The 17,398-nt window shown below is 41.1% G+C and overlaps 2 protein-coding genes across 3 annotated transcripts; one reads left to right on the plus strand and one right to left on the minus strand.

The window, feature by feature from the left end:
• Positions 1–6,257: 6,257 nt before the first annotated feature.
• LOC114783591 (proteasome assembly chaperone 1-like) lies at positions 6,258–9,445 on the minus strand. Its single transcript, XM_028969097.1, has 7 exons — positions 9,243–9,445; positions 8,605–8,714; positions 8,376–8,533; positions 8,176–8,238; positions 7,504–7,702; positions 6,756–6,886; positions 6,258–6,675 (listed from the first exon to the last, which is right to left on the minus strand). The coding sequence occupies exons 1-7, from the start codon at positions 9,365–9,367 to the stop codon at positions 6,598–6,600; spliced, it is 864 nt and encodes a 287-aa protein (XP_028824930.1). The 5' UTR covers positions 9,368–9,445; the 3' UTR covers positions 6,258–6,597.
• A 639-nt stretch (positions 9,446–10,084) lies between these two features.
• Positions 10,085–16,332, plus strand: LOC114783586 (myelin protein zero-like protein 1). Of its 2 annotated transcripts, XM_028969092.1 has the most exons (6): positions 10,085–10,261; positions 10,859–11,028; positions 11,763–11,976; positions 12,277–12,406; positions 13,938–14,043; positions 14,282–16,332. In XM_028969092.1, the coding sequence occupies exons 1-6, from the start codon at positions 10,189–10,191 to the stop codon at positions 14,381–14,383; spliced, it is 795 nt and encodes a 264-aa protein (XP_028824925.1). In that variant the 5' UTR covers positions 10,085–10,188; the 3' UTR covers positions 14,384–16,332. The 2 variants fall into 2 exon arrangements, with proteins under 2 accessions (XP_028824925.1, XP_028824926.1); XM_028969093.1 differs by lacking the exon at positions 13,938–14,043.
• Positions 16,333–17,398: the final 1,066 nt, after the last annotated feature.

The following is a 17,398-nucleotide window of genomic DNA, read 5'->3' on the forward strand; positions in this document are numbered from 1 at the left end:
ACTCCTCCCGGAGCCAGAGCAGCCTTCCCCAGGAATGGCTGCAAACTTCCCGAGAGTGACGGGGATTTGATGTTGGCCAGAGACCGTTTGTCATGTCGTCATAGAAGGCGCTTTGTTCTAAGATGTGTTTAAGATATGACACATTTAGGGAAATCCTGAGAGGCGGTACGAGGATGAACCAGAACCCCAAGCGGACAGCAATCTGAATCTGTGATGCAAAGTAAAAAAGAAAAAAATTCAACCAAAACTTGATTCTTGCATAACAAATTCTTTTCATTTAATATGCACATATCACAAAACATTATGATACCAGGGAAATAACCTTTTTATCTTCAGCAGAGCACACTTTACTGTTGCCATGACGTTCTTTATTCACAGGTTTTTCCATTAAATGTTCATGACACAAATATTATGGCACAAATATCTGATTAAATGTTTGAACTAGAGAGAACAAATCAAAAAGAAGAAACCCTGACACCAGCCCAGCCAGCGTAGTTTAATGTAATAAAATCCCCTGTGCCTGTGACGTCTGGCTCCTATGGCAACCAGCTCCTTGGTTCATTAAAATGCTCGAGTGGAGCGCTGCAACAGGCTTTTACTGCTGAGCTGTCTGAGCCCAGAGTCTGACCTCCTCTCAGCAGAGCGGGAGGCGCAACAGCTGAAGGGCTCCGGCACTGTGGACCGTATAATGCCGGATAATGGACGATTGTAAACACCAATACATCCCCAGGGGTGAAATTAACATGAAACATGGCCCAGAGTTAACAGTTTGAGAAAGTGTTTGTGTGTGATTAGCGCTGTGTGTTGGCAACTCCCTTTCAATGTAAAATAGTATTAACGCATATTTACAAAAAGATGTAGAATTTATTAAGTAAATAACAAAAACACCTATTTAAACATTCACCCATGAATCCCTCCATCCAGCCCTCCAACCCTCCTGAAAGAATCAAGAAAACAGCATGGTTCAAAAATCCCACTGGCCACTTTGTATGTCTGGGAATTCATTACTCAGACACTCACTCGTTTTCCATAACCGCTTAATCCACATTTGAGTTGCAGGTCACACTGATCACCCACCCTATCACAATAGTGGCCAATGGCCGAGTGAACAATCCATCTAGTCTGCATGCTTCAGATGGAGGGAGGAAACTGGAGAACCCAGAGAAACTTAACACATCTCACACATAAAAAAACCTGGGCCGAGATTTAATCTCACCACCTTGGAGTTGTGAAGCCACAAATGTACCTACTGCCTCACATAAAAAGTCCTATTGGAATCACAAATGGAAGCGCTGCAAGATTAGGTGGAACATGCAAACATGGAAGGGGATCAAGGAAGCATTTGTACCCTGGTAGTCTCCAACTGTCCAACTGAGGACGTTTATGTGTAATTGTGTTCTGCTCACTCTTGGTCCATTAGGTTTTTGGAGTTGTGGAGTTCAAATTGTTCATCTGACATTGAGACACGTGCATTGACACACGTGGAAAATGCGAACAGGTTATATTATCTCTGAGTAAAACGGGCCACTTCTTGGGTATGCCCAGAGTGGAGCTCATTGTGTACAGCACACGCCTGCCTACATTCACCGCCTCCACACAAATGAACTGACGCTGTCTGATAAGGGGAGATGGCTTTGTTTGCTCTAGAGCCACCTGAACTGGAGACATGAGGTAAAACAAAGGACACAGGATTAACAATGACAGGTCACCTGCTCCACATGGAATTGCTCCACCTCGGCCCGATTTCCCGTAAATGCACCCGCCCCTGTCAGGTAGTGGGAGGGACGAAGCTACACCCACCAGTTGTTTTGAAGGCCAACATCTGACGTAGAATGCTGGCTTACAAGACTGCATAGGGCAGGTTTTAATGTTACAAAGGAAAAGCAAAAGCCTGACTTCAGAAACGTATTTACACTGATCAGCCTAAACATTAAAACCACCCACAAGACCTGTGAAGGTGTCCTGTGGTGTCATTAACAACACTGTAAGTGAAGTATGGATCCAATTTGGTTTCCCAGAACAGATACTTAATCAGATTGAGATCTGTGGAATTTGGTGTACCAGTCAACACCTTCAAAATATTCCTGAACAGGACCAAATGTCCTGAAAGAGACCATTGTGTCACGATTGCTGGATATGGCGAGGGAAGCAGGACGCATATGCATGACTCACAAGACAGGGGATTTAATACACAAACACAAGACAGGGACAAACCTCACCAAACAACAACCTGACGGAGACACAGACAGGCTTCTGGCACCATTCCTCTTCACCATCAACACTGCAGACTTCACTCACAACTCCTATAGAGGTTCTCTGATGACTGCAATAGTTGGCCTCATCACAAATGGGGACATCAAGGAGTATAGACAAATGACCCAGGGACCGCAGAACTGCCCCCAGGTCAACACAGGAAAGACCAAGGAGCTGGTGGTAGACTTCCGCAGGCACAAACATCCTCCACCACAGCCACTGAAGGTACCTTGTTGTTTATCTGAACAATACATGGTACATTTACATTTACAGCATTTATCAGACGCCCTTATCCAGAGCGATTTACAATCAGTTGTTACAGGGACAGTCTCCCCCTGGAGACACTCAGGGTTAAGTGTCTTGCTCCGGGACACAATGGTAGTAAGTGGGATTTTAAACCTGGGTCATAGGCGAGTGTCTTCACTCAGCAATAAACTGGACTAGACTCACAACTCTGATGCTCTCTACAGGAAAGGGCAGAGCAGGCTGCAGATATACAATTATTTATCTTAATTCACTGGAACACCCCAGAGAACCTAGAATCTAGATCTCATCTGGAGAGTCACTCAGAGTTTAACACTTACTCATTTTTCCTGATTCTTTAACTGCTTCTATATCTTCTGTACCTGCGTGGATGAACAGCGCATGTAAACAGTTCCACGAAGAACAGATGACACTGTCCACCAGGAAACGTCTTTTTGGTTTCTAAACCTCATCAAATGTCTGAAATCCTCTGCTATGCTTCTCTTATCTCTACCACATCATGTGTGACTCCCACTCCTTTCTGCCCCATACTTGCTGGAACTGAATCCTCTAGAGCAGCACAGAGGCAACCCAGGCAATTATATGAATAAATGCTTCCCATTATTGCACCGTAACCAACCAGCTCCTGTGCTGAAAGAACAAATTTGGGTGTTAATGAGGCACGGTGTTAATATCCAGAGCAGGATATGAGAAAGAAAGTCCCCAAGGCCTTCGATATTGTGCCGTAAGATAAGATGAGCGCAACTTCCTTCCTCATGAAAGCAGGGTGCAAAATGAACGCAAAGCAGAGCACCCAGCCGCAAACAGAGGAAACTGACCCTGAAGGCTGAAACCAAATGTTGTCGTCTTGAGCAACGGAAGGTAATGCACTCGCGTACCAGTGGTGGTTTATTTGGGACACTTGCAATGACGCATGGGCCCAGCACTCCTGCAGTGACTCGAGACGGAACTGCGAGAAAATGTGACCGCTGAACCCGGCTCGCAGACGTGAATGGCCATTCGTCAGTGTTATCCTGCGGTCGGGACAAAACAGCAAATATTTGACTTGTGCCCGGGTGCTACAGAGCACACACCTACATTTACAGCTTTACAGCAGGCGCATGCTGATAACCCAGCAGACATTTTGTACAATAGCCTTACTGGTGGGATGTCATAAAGTATTGAGCATGTTTTATGAAAGGATCTTTAAAGCATCACCTTATAAAATTTGATGACATTAAAATTGGAGCCGCAAAATATGAATTATTCCATGCTTTCAGTCGACCTTGTGTTTGATACAGTGGAGAATAATTGCTTTTGATGGGGTGGTATGACATTTAATAGTCCTTGCATACCAAGTTTGCATCTAATTGTTCTTCCCTATTTGAATATTTATTTGCCATTTATTTATTTGTGACAAGTCAGAAGCATATTGTGTTCTGTAAAGGTTTGATGCGTTTTTTCTTGATATGTCATATTTAATTGTCATGGAAATCTACACTTCTGACTTTCATTTGTTTTACCACACTGCTCACGAAGCATGCATGCCTGTAGTGCACAGGGTGTGTGTACATGGCCTGAAGAAAAAAACAAAGCTCATTTCCTCTCTCACTTGTCCTTCTTGTGAGCCTACGGCCCATTTTGGTAGATCTGTTGTGAATTTCAAAAACTTGGCCAGGCCTCGTTTCTGCTGTCCTGTCTTTGAGGAATATGGCTCACGGTCTTTACCAATTAAGGGAACAGCACTGTGTGAAGGGCGTGTAGCTGCAGTAGCTGCCAGTATTGCATCACACAGAGATTTTCCCTAAACTGCTGAGGCAGTAATAACGTATGAACACGAGCAGAGAATCCTGTTTCAGCCCCTGGGATTTTTTATTCACTTTAGCGTTTTAATGCTTCCAATGTTACTGTACACTTCAGGGCTATAAGTCATACAATCCGTTTCTGTGTGAATAATAGTTTGATTACACTTTTGGGGTGTCTCAGCGGTGTAATAATACACATATGATTCAGTCACTTCTAGCTTTCATTTGAGGTCTTCCACAAAGCGGCTACACCATTAATGATTACCACACAGGCCTGTATCAATCTGGATGGAACTGGTATAAACAAAAGAGACTTCTTCTTGAATTGCACATGGGCTGTGTGTGTGTGTGTGTGTGTGTGTGTGTGTGCAATCCATGAAATGGCCTGTCTGTTTAGGATGTTGTATTTCACCCAAACAAATACTTAATAAGTTATAGTCCTGGCAACCAAACACCATAACCTTCAGAGAATGTCACCACAGAACTTTATGTCACTGTTTAGGGGCCAGTGAGAGAGAGGCAATTTTGTGTTGGTGGCTTGTATTATCTGAGACAATAATAATGGATTAATGCAAAAAAAAAAAAAAAAAAAAAAACTTTCAATATAACAAACACATCATTCTTTCAAAAATTTGCCATAAAAATACTCAACACTGATCAATTACAAACCAGCTAAAGAGTTGTCATTGTCCCGCTAAATGATTATGCATTTCTCACATTCAGCGAGTGGGAGAGGGGTGAATTAGCACCCCCAACACATCTCAGATTGCATGTAGTGTGAACCAGAACAGCCCTTTGGAAGTTGCTGAGCGCCAGGTTTTCACAAGTACGTCTACACATGAGAGTTTCCGTGCGAAGCGGCAGCAGGACAATTTCTCAACTGGGGAAAATCTTCAAGATGGGCTTTTAATGAAGCTTACAAAACTCAATATCTGAAAATGTTATAATAATAATAATTATTGATGGTATTATCCAGTTTAGGGTTATTTTGGGTTTGATGGTAATAATTGATTTGTTCATTATATTTTAGAATTTTGAAGATGAAATTAATGATGGATCCATGAATATTCTCTGCAGCTGCTTTGATAGCAGAAAATGACCAGGAGGCTCTGCAGAATTGATGTGGCAGGCAGACAGCGCCCCCTGCTGAAACGCAACTACAGATGCATTGCTGCTTTACTTTTGCGTGCTGACAGCTGTAATTCTCAAATTCGACATAAAATGATCAAAATGCTTATGGATCTTAAATAACGGTGTAAGAATTATTACATAACATTAAGCTTTTTCATGCTTCATGTGAAACACATGAAGACATGCTGTCCAATACCAGCCCTATGGGGATTGACCTGGGGCATTTCATGTTGAAACAGAAAGAACAAATGAATTAATTTACCTATGATGACAACTGGTGAGAGTTACTGCCATTTATAATCATGAACTAATAAGTTCAGAAAGACTATAAAGACAGTAGCCTGCAGACAATCTTAAGAGTGTGATGCAGGCACCTGAAATCAAAATAAATGAAACAGGATGCTTGGATATGGTTCACATGTATGACATTTATCATCTATTGCAAATATACTTATTATTGGCCAACGCTGCTTCAAATTATTCTAATAAAAAAATTCTATTCAGGTCAGAAAAAAGCTATTCATCATAGAAGATGTGAGGGGAAAAAGGGCCCAGTTGTATGGAGATGAGTGGAAATAATTTATCATTCCAGAAGCCTGAGATGGCAGGAACATGAATATGAGCGGTCCTTCGCATATTACAGAGCAGCACATCTGTGTATTGGCTTCACTGTTCAAAATTTCTTAATGACGCATACAGTTCAGCTCATTCAAAGAACATTTTTATCAATCCCATTCCACAGCATTTCCTCCAATTATTTATTACCATCTGCTTTATGGAGGTGACACTAGACTTTAGACACAGCTCAACATAGATAACCACATGTAATCACATAATGGCATTTATTTCACCTGTAATTTACAGCACTGGTAAATACATTTAATATGACATTATGATTTTGAAAATGGTGGAAGCAAATTTAATGAATGTGCATCCCAAGTACCAGCAATTATAATAGAACTAGTAATAGAACTAAAAACAGATAATGGTACTGGCAGGTTTTCTTGAGGGTTAGGTTGTATTATAAATGGAGCATCGCCACCTTGTATGGGTGGAGATATGAAATTATAGACAATGCATTAAAAAAATACATTTTCATTAGAAAATATTCTAAAGGTCACATGTATATATAAAACACACACAAAAAAAACTCCAGACCCTTTAGTTACGTGTACAGGTTACTAGAGACATCAGTGACACGTGACACCTTCTGCAAGACATCTGCATTTGGGCAAGACTCCAGCTAAAAGAGAACAGAACATGTCATGAGTTTCTGTGTAAAAGTGTGGCAGTGACAGGTAGAGGCAGAGAGATGGTCCGTACCTTCACCGTCTTGCTCAGTAGCATGAGAGCCACTCTGTAGGCCTCCATCGTCACCGAGTCCGGGACGATCATGTCACTGTAGCACTGGTATAGCACCGCAGGGACTCCCTGAACCTCACAGTGGGAAAGCACTGAAAACGTGGGGAAGAAAAATCACAACTGTTCAACAGCTCCACATCTTACTTCAGGTCATACGTCTACTACTCATGAGTGTGTGGTTCCATTCAAATACTGCATTTGCTTTATATATATATATATATATACACACACACACACACACATATATATATATATACATATACATATAAAGACAATTAAACAGTTCTCCTAATTAGGTTTCATTATAAATCACCATATACAGTTAAGTTAACAATCATAATTAAAAACACTCCAGAAAATGTCCTAATGTCCGATTATATATATCTGACAGTGTTTGAATGAATGCACTAAATTAACGCCATGCTTACTCTGAAACAGAAACAATGTGTCCTTAAAATGTTAGTAGAAGCAGTTAATTATTTAAGCACATTTCATAATTCATCAATGATTTAGCAGCTTGGAGCTTTTCTGATTTCTTCCATCACAATATTTGTATGCTAGGCTGCCGAGCTTTACTTTATTGCTGTGCGTTTCAAAATATGTTAAAAACTTCAAAACCCGCAGAGTGGAGTTAATATGAACGTGCTGCAAAAACAGAGACAATTAATGTTGAATGAAGTACTCATGTTATACTTGGTAAGTATAATACCTGCTGCTGCTAGCCCGGTGACAATGTTTGGTTGCTCAAGTAATGGGCAACGTAGCGCTTCTTTATAAGCACTAGTCTTCAGTGCACGAAGGAAAGGTGTGCTGCTTCCATTAATGTAGTTGGGGGTCTTGTACTCAGCAACTGGGGAGTCCGACAGCACCAGGACACTGAGACCTCTCTTTGGAAGGCATGCGAAGATCTGTTTAAAACATTCATGACTTCATCAATCACTGGTGTCTAAGAAAACCAGAAACAGACCCTATTAAAGCTGATTAAATGTACTGTATATTATATTTACATTCACAGCATTTATCAGACACCCTTATCCAGAGCGACTTACAATCAGTAGTTACAGGGACAGTCCCCCTGGAGTAACTTAGGGTTATATTAGGGCCATCAACATAAACAGGTTAATGCTTGCAATTACTTAAGTTCAAATAAATGAATGCAATTAACACGGTTGCCACAAACAAGGAGAAGGACCATATTGAAACACAGGCAGACAAAAAAAACTGCATGACTGGACTATTAAGAACAATTCATTTAATTTCCATTCAACTCACTCTCAATCTGAGCCGTTGTCAAGCTTATAAATATGCAGAAAGCAATGTGCATAATTGATTGACCATCCCAGATATAGAAACATCCTTTTGCCACCAAAACGAGGGTTACCTTATCAGTCCATTGAAAGAGCTGATCTTCTGCAACATAACTCAGACACTGGCATATCAGAACCTGCAACAATTATAGACAATCTGACTGAAACATCAAAATCAAACATCAAAAATATCAGCATTACGACATTTCAGCAATTGAATCTCCAAAACATGCTAACAACATCTTCTAAAAATCTGGATTAAAACCGCTCTTACTGAGGCGTTTCCTTTCTGCTGGTAGATCAGGCATCCAGGCTCCCCCACTGCCGGAGAGTCGGAGAGACGGCTGGTTCCCCGACTCCTCTCGTTCCACAGGGAGAACCAGCCTACTGGCGCCCAGTCTCCGGCGGTTAAAACATGTGCAGATAAAAAACCTGACGGGCAAAAACATATTTTAATGTCCTTCCAGACAGTAGCGCACAAAGGTTTTCCTGCCAATGCTTACCTGCTGCATTGGGGCCAACTGCCAATATGAGGTGCGAATGCTGCAATTTCTTGTCGCTAGAGCTTTCTATATCCTGACAAAGCTCTGGGCACCAATTTAGATGGACCTCTCTGTAGAAGCAAAAAGAAGAAGAAAAAAAGTTGTTCTGGGAAGAAAGGAAAGAACGAAAGTAAACCCTGACCTGACTTTTCCTTTTCTACACGGCACCTGTATGAAACGAAATGTAAAAGCAGCTGTGTTCATGAGCAGATGCGCTGTAATAGGAATAGCATCTGTAAAAAAATTTATATGTGCACCAACTACTGTCATTTGGACACATAACTTGCTTCTTACTTCTGCCTTGTTAGTTTTTATCCACTCACAAGCAAAGAACAATGTGGTGGAATAATGTAGGAGAGATGCCGCGGTCAGAAGGAAATATTGGGGGAGTTCTGGCATTCACGTCGTCGCCGTGATGTGAAAGTTTATCCACTAAATGCCAACTCGCTAAAGTGTGTTGTTCGCAAACGTGGACATGAAGAGTCATTATAAAATGTTGTCCTTACTCGGACGTGCGGTTATGATCTTCCATATTCTAACAGAATGGGTGGAGCTTTTCAAAATCCCGACTCATGCACGATGGCTGGCTAACAAGCTACCTCTTCTGGAGTAACTCGTGTCGGATTTGAATATCTTCCTCGGTTTCTTCGTCCAGCTCCTCCTGTTCGTCCTCGTCCACTGCTCGTGAATACACAGACAGCACTTCCCCGAAAAACGTTGCCATGATCTCTGACTTTGACACGGCTCTCAGCTGCAAATGTTAACGCAAAAAAACCGACTTCATTCAAGACGGCACCTTCTCAATTACTTCCGGCTACGATCAGCCAAAATAAAAGTGCAAAAGCAGATAGTAAAAAAAAAAAAAAAAAAAAAGTAACAAATCTAACATCGCTCACTCACCCACTACCCTTATTCGGTTAGTCATGTTACTCGGGGTCGCGGGAGTAGTTGAATTATATAGTTACTTCTAGCTTTATATCCATTACAACAAGAACATTCGTTAGTCTAGCAGCCCACTGTGAACTGTGTTCAAGTTCAAGTTCAAGTGAGCTATATTGCCGTTTTAGCTATTCGCAGGCTAGACATTACGCTTCTCCGGAACCAGGTGCTACCTGTAACATTAAAGTTACGGTCTGGCATGAAGGGTACGTGTGCGACATGGACAATGTTGTGACAAGAAAGTGAAAGTTAAGGAAAGACTTAAATGACATACACGTAATAAATCGATGCAGAAAAAACAGTGAAATTATACAGCAGAGTGCATGAAGCTGTTGAGGTTTTTGTCAAAGTATTCACTTTCTGCATCGCGCTTAAACGTGTTCAAGTATTCCCTTCCAATCCAACCGCGTGGCAGAAAAGCTGCGGTACCTTTATTTTGATACACGCGTGACCCCGCCCACCTTCAGGCTGCCGTACGCCCTCCACCCATCCTGCTGGAATACAGGAAGAAAGGCCGACCATCAAAGGAGCGAGGCTGTTGTAAACAGACCACCTTCAACTCTAGTCGCGGGTTAAGGCGCACGGTAAACGCATGAACGCTAAACAATGGGGTTTGGATACTTAAATCCAGCACACAAGAACATTTTACTCTGCGGGCTCTTTTTGCGCCTTATTTTTGGTGAGTATATGGCCTTTTCCTGTGTATTTAGCTAGCATGCTAGCTAGCAGAATAAGTGTGTGCTGCTCGCTTTGGCCGCGATTGTGACATCTGGGATCCTCACCACCAGTCCCGCACGATGCGACTGTTTCGCGTCTGTTGGGTGGATTATATAAAAGTGTACTCAAATAAGTATGTCTTTGGTTTACTGCGAGTTCGTTCTTTCTTTTTGTTAGCACGTCTTGCTATATTTCCCAATAAAGAGTCGTAACCAAACAGGTTTCGGTCCAGTGTTCCGAATGGGAAGTCACGTGAGTTTAATTCCCGCCCAGTTGCGTTTAATTAGGCGTTAATGTGAGGAGACGTTCATGCTGCTCACATGTTCGCGAGACACGCCTTTACACAGGCTGACAACGTCCACTGCCGACTGGATGCCGGCTAATATCCGGCTGAACGAATAGCTGCGCTGCAGTTTAATTGCCTGCTTTCATATAAAGTCGTAGCTGACCCGTACAGAGAGCTGCTCGGTCCTGGCACACTTGGGTGGGGTTGGGTGCGGTAATTTTCAGGCCTTCATCATTGATGTCATTTCTGATGTCGTTCGTCCTACAAACCCAGGTACTCTGCCAGTTTCAGCCATCGACGTGTACGCCCCAGACGAGCTCCTGGTGGAGAACGGCACCACCGGCATTCTGAAATGTTCCTTCAAGTCCAAGGAGGTGGTGAGCAGTGGAGCGACAGTGTCCTGGTCCTTCGTCCCTGAGGGCTCTTCGGAATCCGGAACGACCGTATGTGTCCGGATCTCGTTTCCCATGCCACTGACTCGCAAAGCCACAAAGAAACAGAATTTCACCCAGATACTGCCACATACGCAATTATTCTCTCTAAATAGGACTTTAAGCATGTTGCAGTGATCACATATAGCATTACTAGCTTGTCACGGAAGGGGATATATATTTTTTTTTATATATTTCTGCAAGTTATAAATAGTATAAACTGTAAAGGTTCCCAAGATTAACTGTTTGGGAATGGTCTATGTAAAAGTGTAAAACACACAACAATAATGATTAAAAAGTGAAAGTGTTAATAATGTTAACACTTTCTGAGTGTTGTTGATCTCGTCCCAATTCTGTAAGATAATGAATGATCTCCTTCAAGCAAAAGTCTACAGATGGAGAATCATATTGTATTGCTGCTCAGAGAACAACAGGATAACACAGGCTCTTTCTCTACACACACATCGTGTCATTGTTTCATGGAAATAAGGGAATTCTGTATTAAACACAGTTTTTGACGCTGGGGTTTCTGTTACGTTAACAATTTTCTTTTAGTGGTTTGAATTTTGTGCTGAATGTTATTGCATTAGTACCACTTAGCCACATGAAGTTTTCTTGGCCTAGTTAGTTGCTTTTGATCAAAATGTGGAACTCGGTGTGTCCATAGTTCTGTTTAGCGGTCATGTTAAGGTTGTTTATCAATTGTCTGTGTTTAATTGTCTGTGATTCTGTCCTGATTCTTGCAGTTCTTCCATTACGCTGGAGGAAAGCCGTACCCAGGAGATGTACCTCAGTTTAAGGAGCGGGTGCTGTGGGTAGGAGACCTGAACAAGAAGGATGCTTCCATCCAGGTGAACACGATGCAGTTCACTGACAATGGGACGTACTCCTGTGACGTGAAGAACCCTCCTGACATAGCAGGGACAGCGTCCCGTACCAAAGTGTGGGTTGTGATGAAAGGTAAACTTTTTATTGGGGTTTCTAAAACTTGCACATGCATCAACTAATTCACGAAATTTGGAATTAAATAATTTGTTAACCTTTTCTTTTTAAGAATAAAAAAGGATCAGTTGTTTTAGAGCTGATATCGGTAAATCACGACCTGATTGGAAGATTTTAAAGTCTTTAAATGGCCTGATTGGATTAAACATCATCTGACATAGTTTAAATATATTTTGCACTTTGAAGAAAACATCCTCCTCTCCTCTCACTTCCTCCCGCCCTCTAAAGCCTTTGATCTTGTTCTGCTTTGTTTTTCAGAGTCTTTACCTCCCAACAATGCCGGAATAATAGCAGGCGCAGTGATTGGTTCCATGATTTGTCTGTTTCTCATCGCCATTGTCTCGTATTTGATCATAAGAAGACAACAGCCGAGACATGACTACGAAGGGTAAGCTGTGCTTTCAGACTGCTAAACTCATACAGCGAGGTGTCCACAAGGTCTGCAGTGAAGATACCATAGCTTTGTAGGGTCTGATCATGTGATGTGGGGTCTCTGCATGAACCCTCTGTTGTGTACTACTACTACTACTACTACTACTACCGCTGCATTTTATTATAAACTAGTCTGCATGGCGTGTGACTGTCAAGCCGATTAGCAACAATAATTAAGCGTGTTTAGTGCTTGTGTTTTGCTTTTGTAACAAGTTTAATTAATGCAAAGTGGTGGTCAAATTCATATTCAGAGCTTCAAAGAAAATGCCCAGTTTACAATCAAATTTCAGACTAAATTTGTTGTAATTAGAATCATAGGTAGGAATATGGTATTTATTTGGAATTCCAGTGGTTCACATGGATACTACAGGAAAAGGGGAATGATCTGTGTAGCATCTAACCCGCGCGTCCATCTGCTGCCCTCCATCCACCTACTAACCCTTCATCACTGTATGTCCCGCCAGTGTTGTCCTCATGCTGCTTGTCCTCATGTCCATCAGAAGTTCTGATCAGAAAAAAAACAAAAACTGGCCATCGCAAGTGAGTAAGAAGTAAGAACATTAGCACCGAGAGCAAATAGGATGACAGGACAGGTACTAATGAATAATACTGACAGGCTAACCCATCGTGACGTTGCCTTGCTCTGTCTGCATTCTCCTGTCTAACATTTGCGGCTCAGTAGATTGATCTTCAAAGATTAATATCAGGAATATGACCATTTATATTGTTTTCATTATGATAACACAACTTAAATTGGCACCTTTGTCAAGACTTTGTCTGATATCTCATGACCGTGCATGTCATTTCTTCTCATACAGTTAGAATTATGGGTGTGTATTGGCAAGGATCTCACATTACAATACGTATCACGATATGACTTTTTATCATACATATTGCAATATTCTACAGTTCACTGAAAATGGTGAATCAGAGCTGAAAAACAAGATGCTGTGTGATCTGTGTTGATCACATAAAATTAATCATTCAGACATAACATAACTCAGAGCAGAGTTTTGGACTTTGTATAGAAAGATATCAATATTTTGATGTCCCTGTATTGATAAAATATCGCGATATATTGCTGTATTGATATTTTTGAACACCCCTAGTAACAATGTTATCAGTTTATACTTTCTTTCAGGCCACATGAAATCGGAATTGTGATCGGGACCCCAGTTCCGTATCTCTGCTGAGATGTTCTGCGTAGTTGTCAGGGTTTTAAGACCTTTGCTCTTGAGACTTCACAGCACGTTTCTGCTGATTTCGCTTTTTTTTTTTTGTACCTGCATTGCTTATTTGTTCCACGGTCACATTTTCTTTTCTGCCGTGAGCCTGAGGGCCATAATCACATGTCTTCATCTCATGTTCTTTGTGTCTGTCTCCACCTGTTTGTATGTCCATGTGTGCTCTGTGACAATCCTACCCAAAATGCCTGCCATTGCCACCAACGCAAACGTTCCATTCCACCCGAAACGTGCGCTAACTAGCTGCACCTCGGTTGAGAGTGCCAGCTCCCCAGCGCTGCGGCCAGGGAAGAAGGCTGAGTCGAGTACGGAGGGTTCGCGGTGTAGCAGCCCGTCGGCCCCAGTTCAGGTAGGACCTGGATCACGTGTTGCTGGGGTTGGTTTGTTTTCCTGTTTGGTATCTTCTCTTGCATCTGGGTGAAAAGGCAAGTGCAGGCAGATCTTTTATTTTTCCCCCTGGATGTCTGTTTAAGACCTTTCCTGCAAAGACTTGTACGCCGACTTCACGCAAGCTGCTTCTTGTTGGAATCAGACCTGTTTTCAAGTGGAATGCAGACTGTCACTCACCTCCTGCCTCGTTCCCACAGGGACCGGTGATATACGCTCAGCTCGATCACTCCGGTACCAAAAACGCAAACTCATTCCACAAGATGGAGCCAGTGGTCTACGCCGACATTCGCAAAAGCTGAACCATGACGCCACCCGCTGTGAGGCTGCACTTGAAGACTGTCTCCGGATGGATCATATTGGCCTTTTTCGGTATTAAAACATTGCATTTGTGGAGGGGCTCCTACGGACTTAATGCCATTGAACAAACTCCATCTAATCATCTAGATAAATCTTCATTTGTCTTTTATCCCCCATTTTTTTTAGGGTTCCTGTTATAGACATGGCTTACTTATAACACAACCAGATCCATTCACAGGCAGAAACACACACACACACACACACACACACACACACACACACACACACCTCCATGTAGATTTTCCTGATTTCACTACAGACACTTTGCCAAACATTTCCGTTGAGTAATTTTACATATTGCTAATTTGTCTAACCTGTCTGAACACATATAAATATGATTTTTAGAACATTAGCATGGACCTCCTGTACATTTTATAAGGTTTTAATTTCAGCCAATCAGCATTAAGTGTATGCTAATGTAGCTACGGACCTGACACTGTCTTAGAATTGTAAATACCATTCTAAAGAACTAACCACTTGTTAACCACTTGGTACAACCACCACCAGATACGAATTTTGGCCACAGCATAATGTGAAACAAATGATTTTGATTTATTGTACAAAAATGTTGCTTTTTTTAATTTATTAAGAAACCATGACTATTAATAGCATTAATGCTGGAATGTGATACTGTTCGAAATGTGTGGTTTTCATAATGTCTGAAAAAGAATCAAACCATCCTTGCTTTAAGCTTCAAAAATGGGCCAAAAAATATCAAACCGTATATAGATAGATTTTTTTTTTAATGTATTATATTTTCAGAAATCGTTTTTTAATAGGATTTATTTTAATGCCGCATTCACAGTTCACAGTATGGTTAGAAACATCTTAAGTCAAAACCACCACTGCCTATTGAAAGGGCTCAGCTCATTCATGTAGTTTTATCGCCGTTTGCATTCAGACGGCACTGAAACTGCCTGGTTGACTTGAGCTCTCAGCAAAGACAGATAATTCGAATCGCATTTGCCTTATGTGAGATATGTATTCATATTCAAATGTTATATTTGGTGCTACTGACTGCTATGTGAACATTGATGTATACTACATATAGTCTTAAAAGCCTGGGCAACCTCTGGAGCTGATAGCTGCATGATACGCATGGCTTTAGTAACCACCTTGCAGCTGACATATCCTATCCTATGTCTGTGATGTTTATGGATTTCCTTGTTTTATTATTATTATTGATTTTATACATTTTCGGGGCCGAAAAAGTGGTTGCAGATCAGCATCTCAGCTGCATATCAGCCCTCTGTCCTTCTTGTTTGGAGTAGTCTTATTTCCACAAACTGTATTCTTTTCACTGTAGCGAGTTCTTCTAAAACCTATCCAGGTGATGATGGTGAGGGTAACCCAGACTTGCATTATCCTGTCGCCAAATATTCTCTAGTCTTAAATATTCAGGTTTTAAATGTTTATTTGCCAAGTTTTCTTGTTTTTGGAGTCTTATCATTGCTTTATAAAGGGTTGTATCCTGTTATTATTTTATTTTTGTGTAGCTTTAAACCATTGGCAAGCTATATGTAATGAGATGACTGACATTCCCAAATCTAAAAAATGCTGGAGTTTTTCCCTCTAAGTCATTGATTCCGATCAAAAATGAAAGTTTTAGACTTCAACCACAGTTTTATTAACCATTCCACAGTAGTGATGAGAACTGGGTAGCGATGTGGGTGTTTTGTAAAGGCATTTATTCTTTGCGCTGAAAATGTTGTGTTGCAATGTCTGCACTATTTGCTGTGTATCAAATGCAACTTTCCTTATTGTTGTCCTGTAGAAAGAGACTCATTGTTGCGTGTGCGTTTTCTGTGTCTTAAAACTGGAACGATGTAAAAGTGGTTAATTAGTGCCTTTTGCATTTCATCTACTAACTGAAAAAACTGCAATGCTCTGTACGTACTAAAATCACATCACTGCAGATCTGTTTAGGTACATGAGTTTTGTGTATGAACTACGTGTGTACCTAAGGCTTTTTTTTTTTTTTTTTTTTTTTTTTATAAAATAAATTTAATTGAACACTTACATGGGTTGTGGTAATTTAACCTGATATGAAAAATAGCTAAACAAGCAATCCACTATCTCTTTCCACAGCCATTTTTCAATAAATACATCAGCAACTTAAATAATAATTAGTGCAACTTCAGCCACATGCTTAAATATCTTGTTGAGAACTTATTCAAATTGGCTCTTATTTTTCACCAAAGCTGGTGAAGCTTATTGGATCCCTACCAGAATTAACCCTAAACTGTATTTAACCATGGTGTCAGATCATTGTTCCTCAGTTGGGGAACCCCTGACCTCTTCCTTTATGACTGCTGCTGGTCTGATTTTCTTATATTAAGTTTCATTGAGGGTTAATATGTTGCCTAAAAAGGACATATATATATATATATATATATATATATATATATGAAAGCATTTTGTTTTGGGAGGTTAATTATTGACTAATCACCACTGTGGTTAGACACTTAGGGTTCGGTGTTTTGCTCAGGGACACTATGGTAGTAAGTGGGATTTGAACCTGGGTCTTCTGGTTCATAGGCAAGTATTTTTTTTAATTACTAGACTACTACCACCCTACCATCCAATCAGATTAAATCGCTGTGCTTTTGTCACCTGACAACTGTGTAATAGTCTAACATGTTGGCAGGTGTCAGGTTTCAAATAGTTTACTGTCTGTTTAATAATAAAAAATCTGTTTAGCTATTTTTGAAACCAGTAACCGGCAGTACGAATAAGTTTTGATTAGCTCCTTTTCCTGCTACCAAAGCAGAGGTCTGAATCCTGTGCATGGTGAGCTGGGACCTCCATGAGTCTGACTTGTTTTTCCAGCACATCCCACACATCTGGAGAATTTGGAGTTCCTCAAATGAGTACTGTGGAAAGGTGCACCTGAAAAACAGCTTCTTGAAAGGTGGATGAGTAGTCTGCAGCTCTCTATCTGTCCATCTCTCTATCTC

This window comes from Denticeps clupeoides, unplaced genomic scaffold, assembly GCF_900700375.1.
Source record: "Denticeps clupeoides unplaced genomic scaffold, fDenClu1.1, whole genome shotgun sequence".
NCBI lineage: Eukaryota > Metazoa > Chordata > Actinopteri > Clupeiformes > Denticipitidae > Denticeps > Denticeps clupeoides.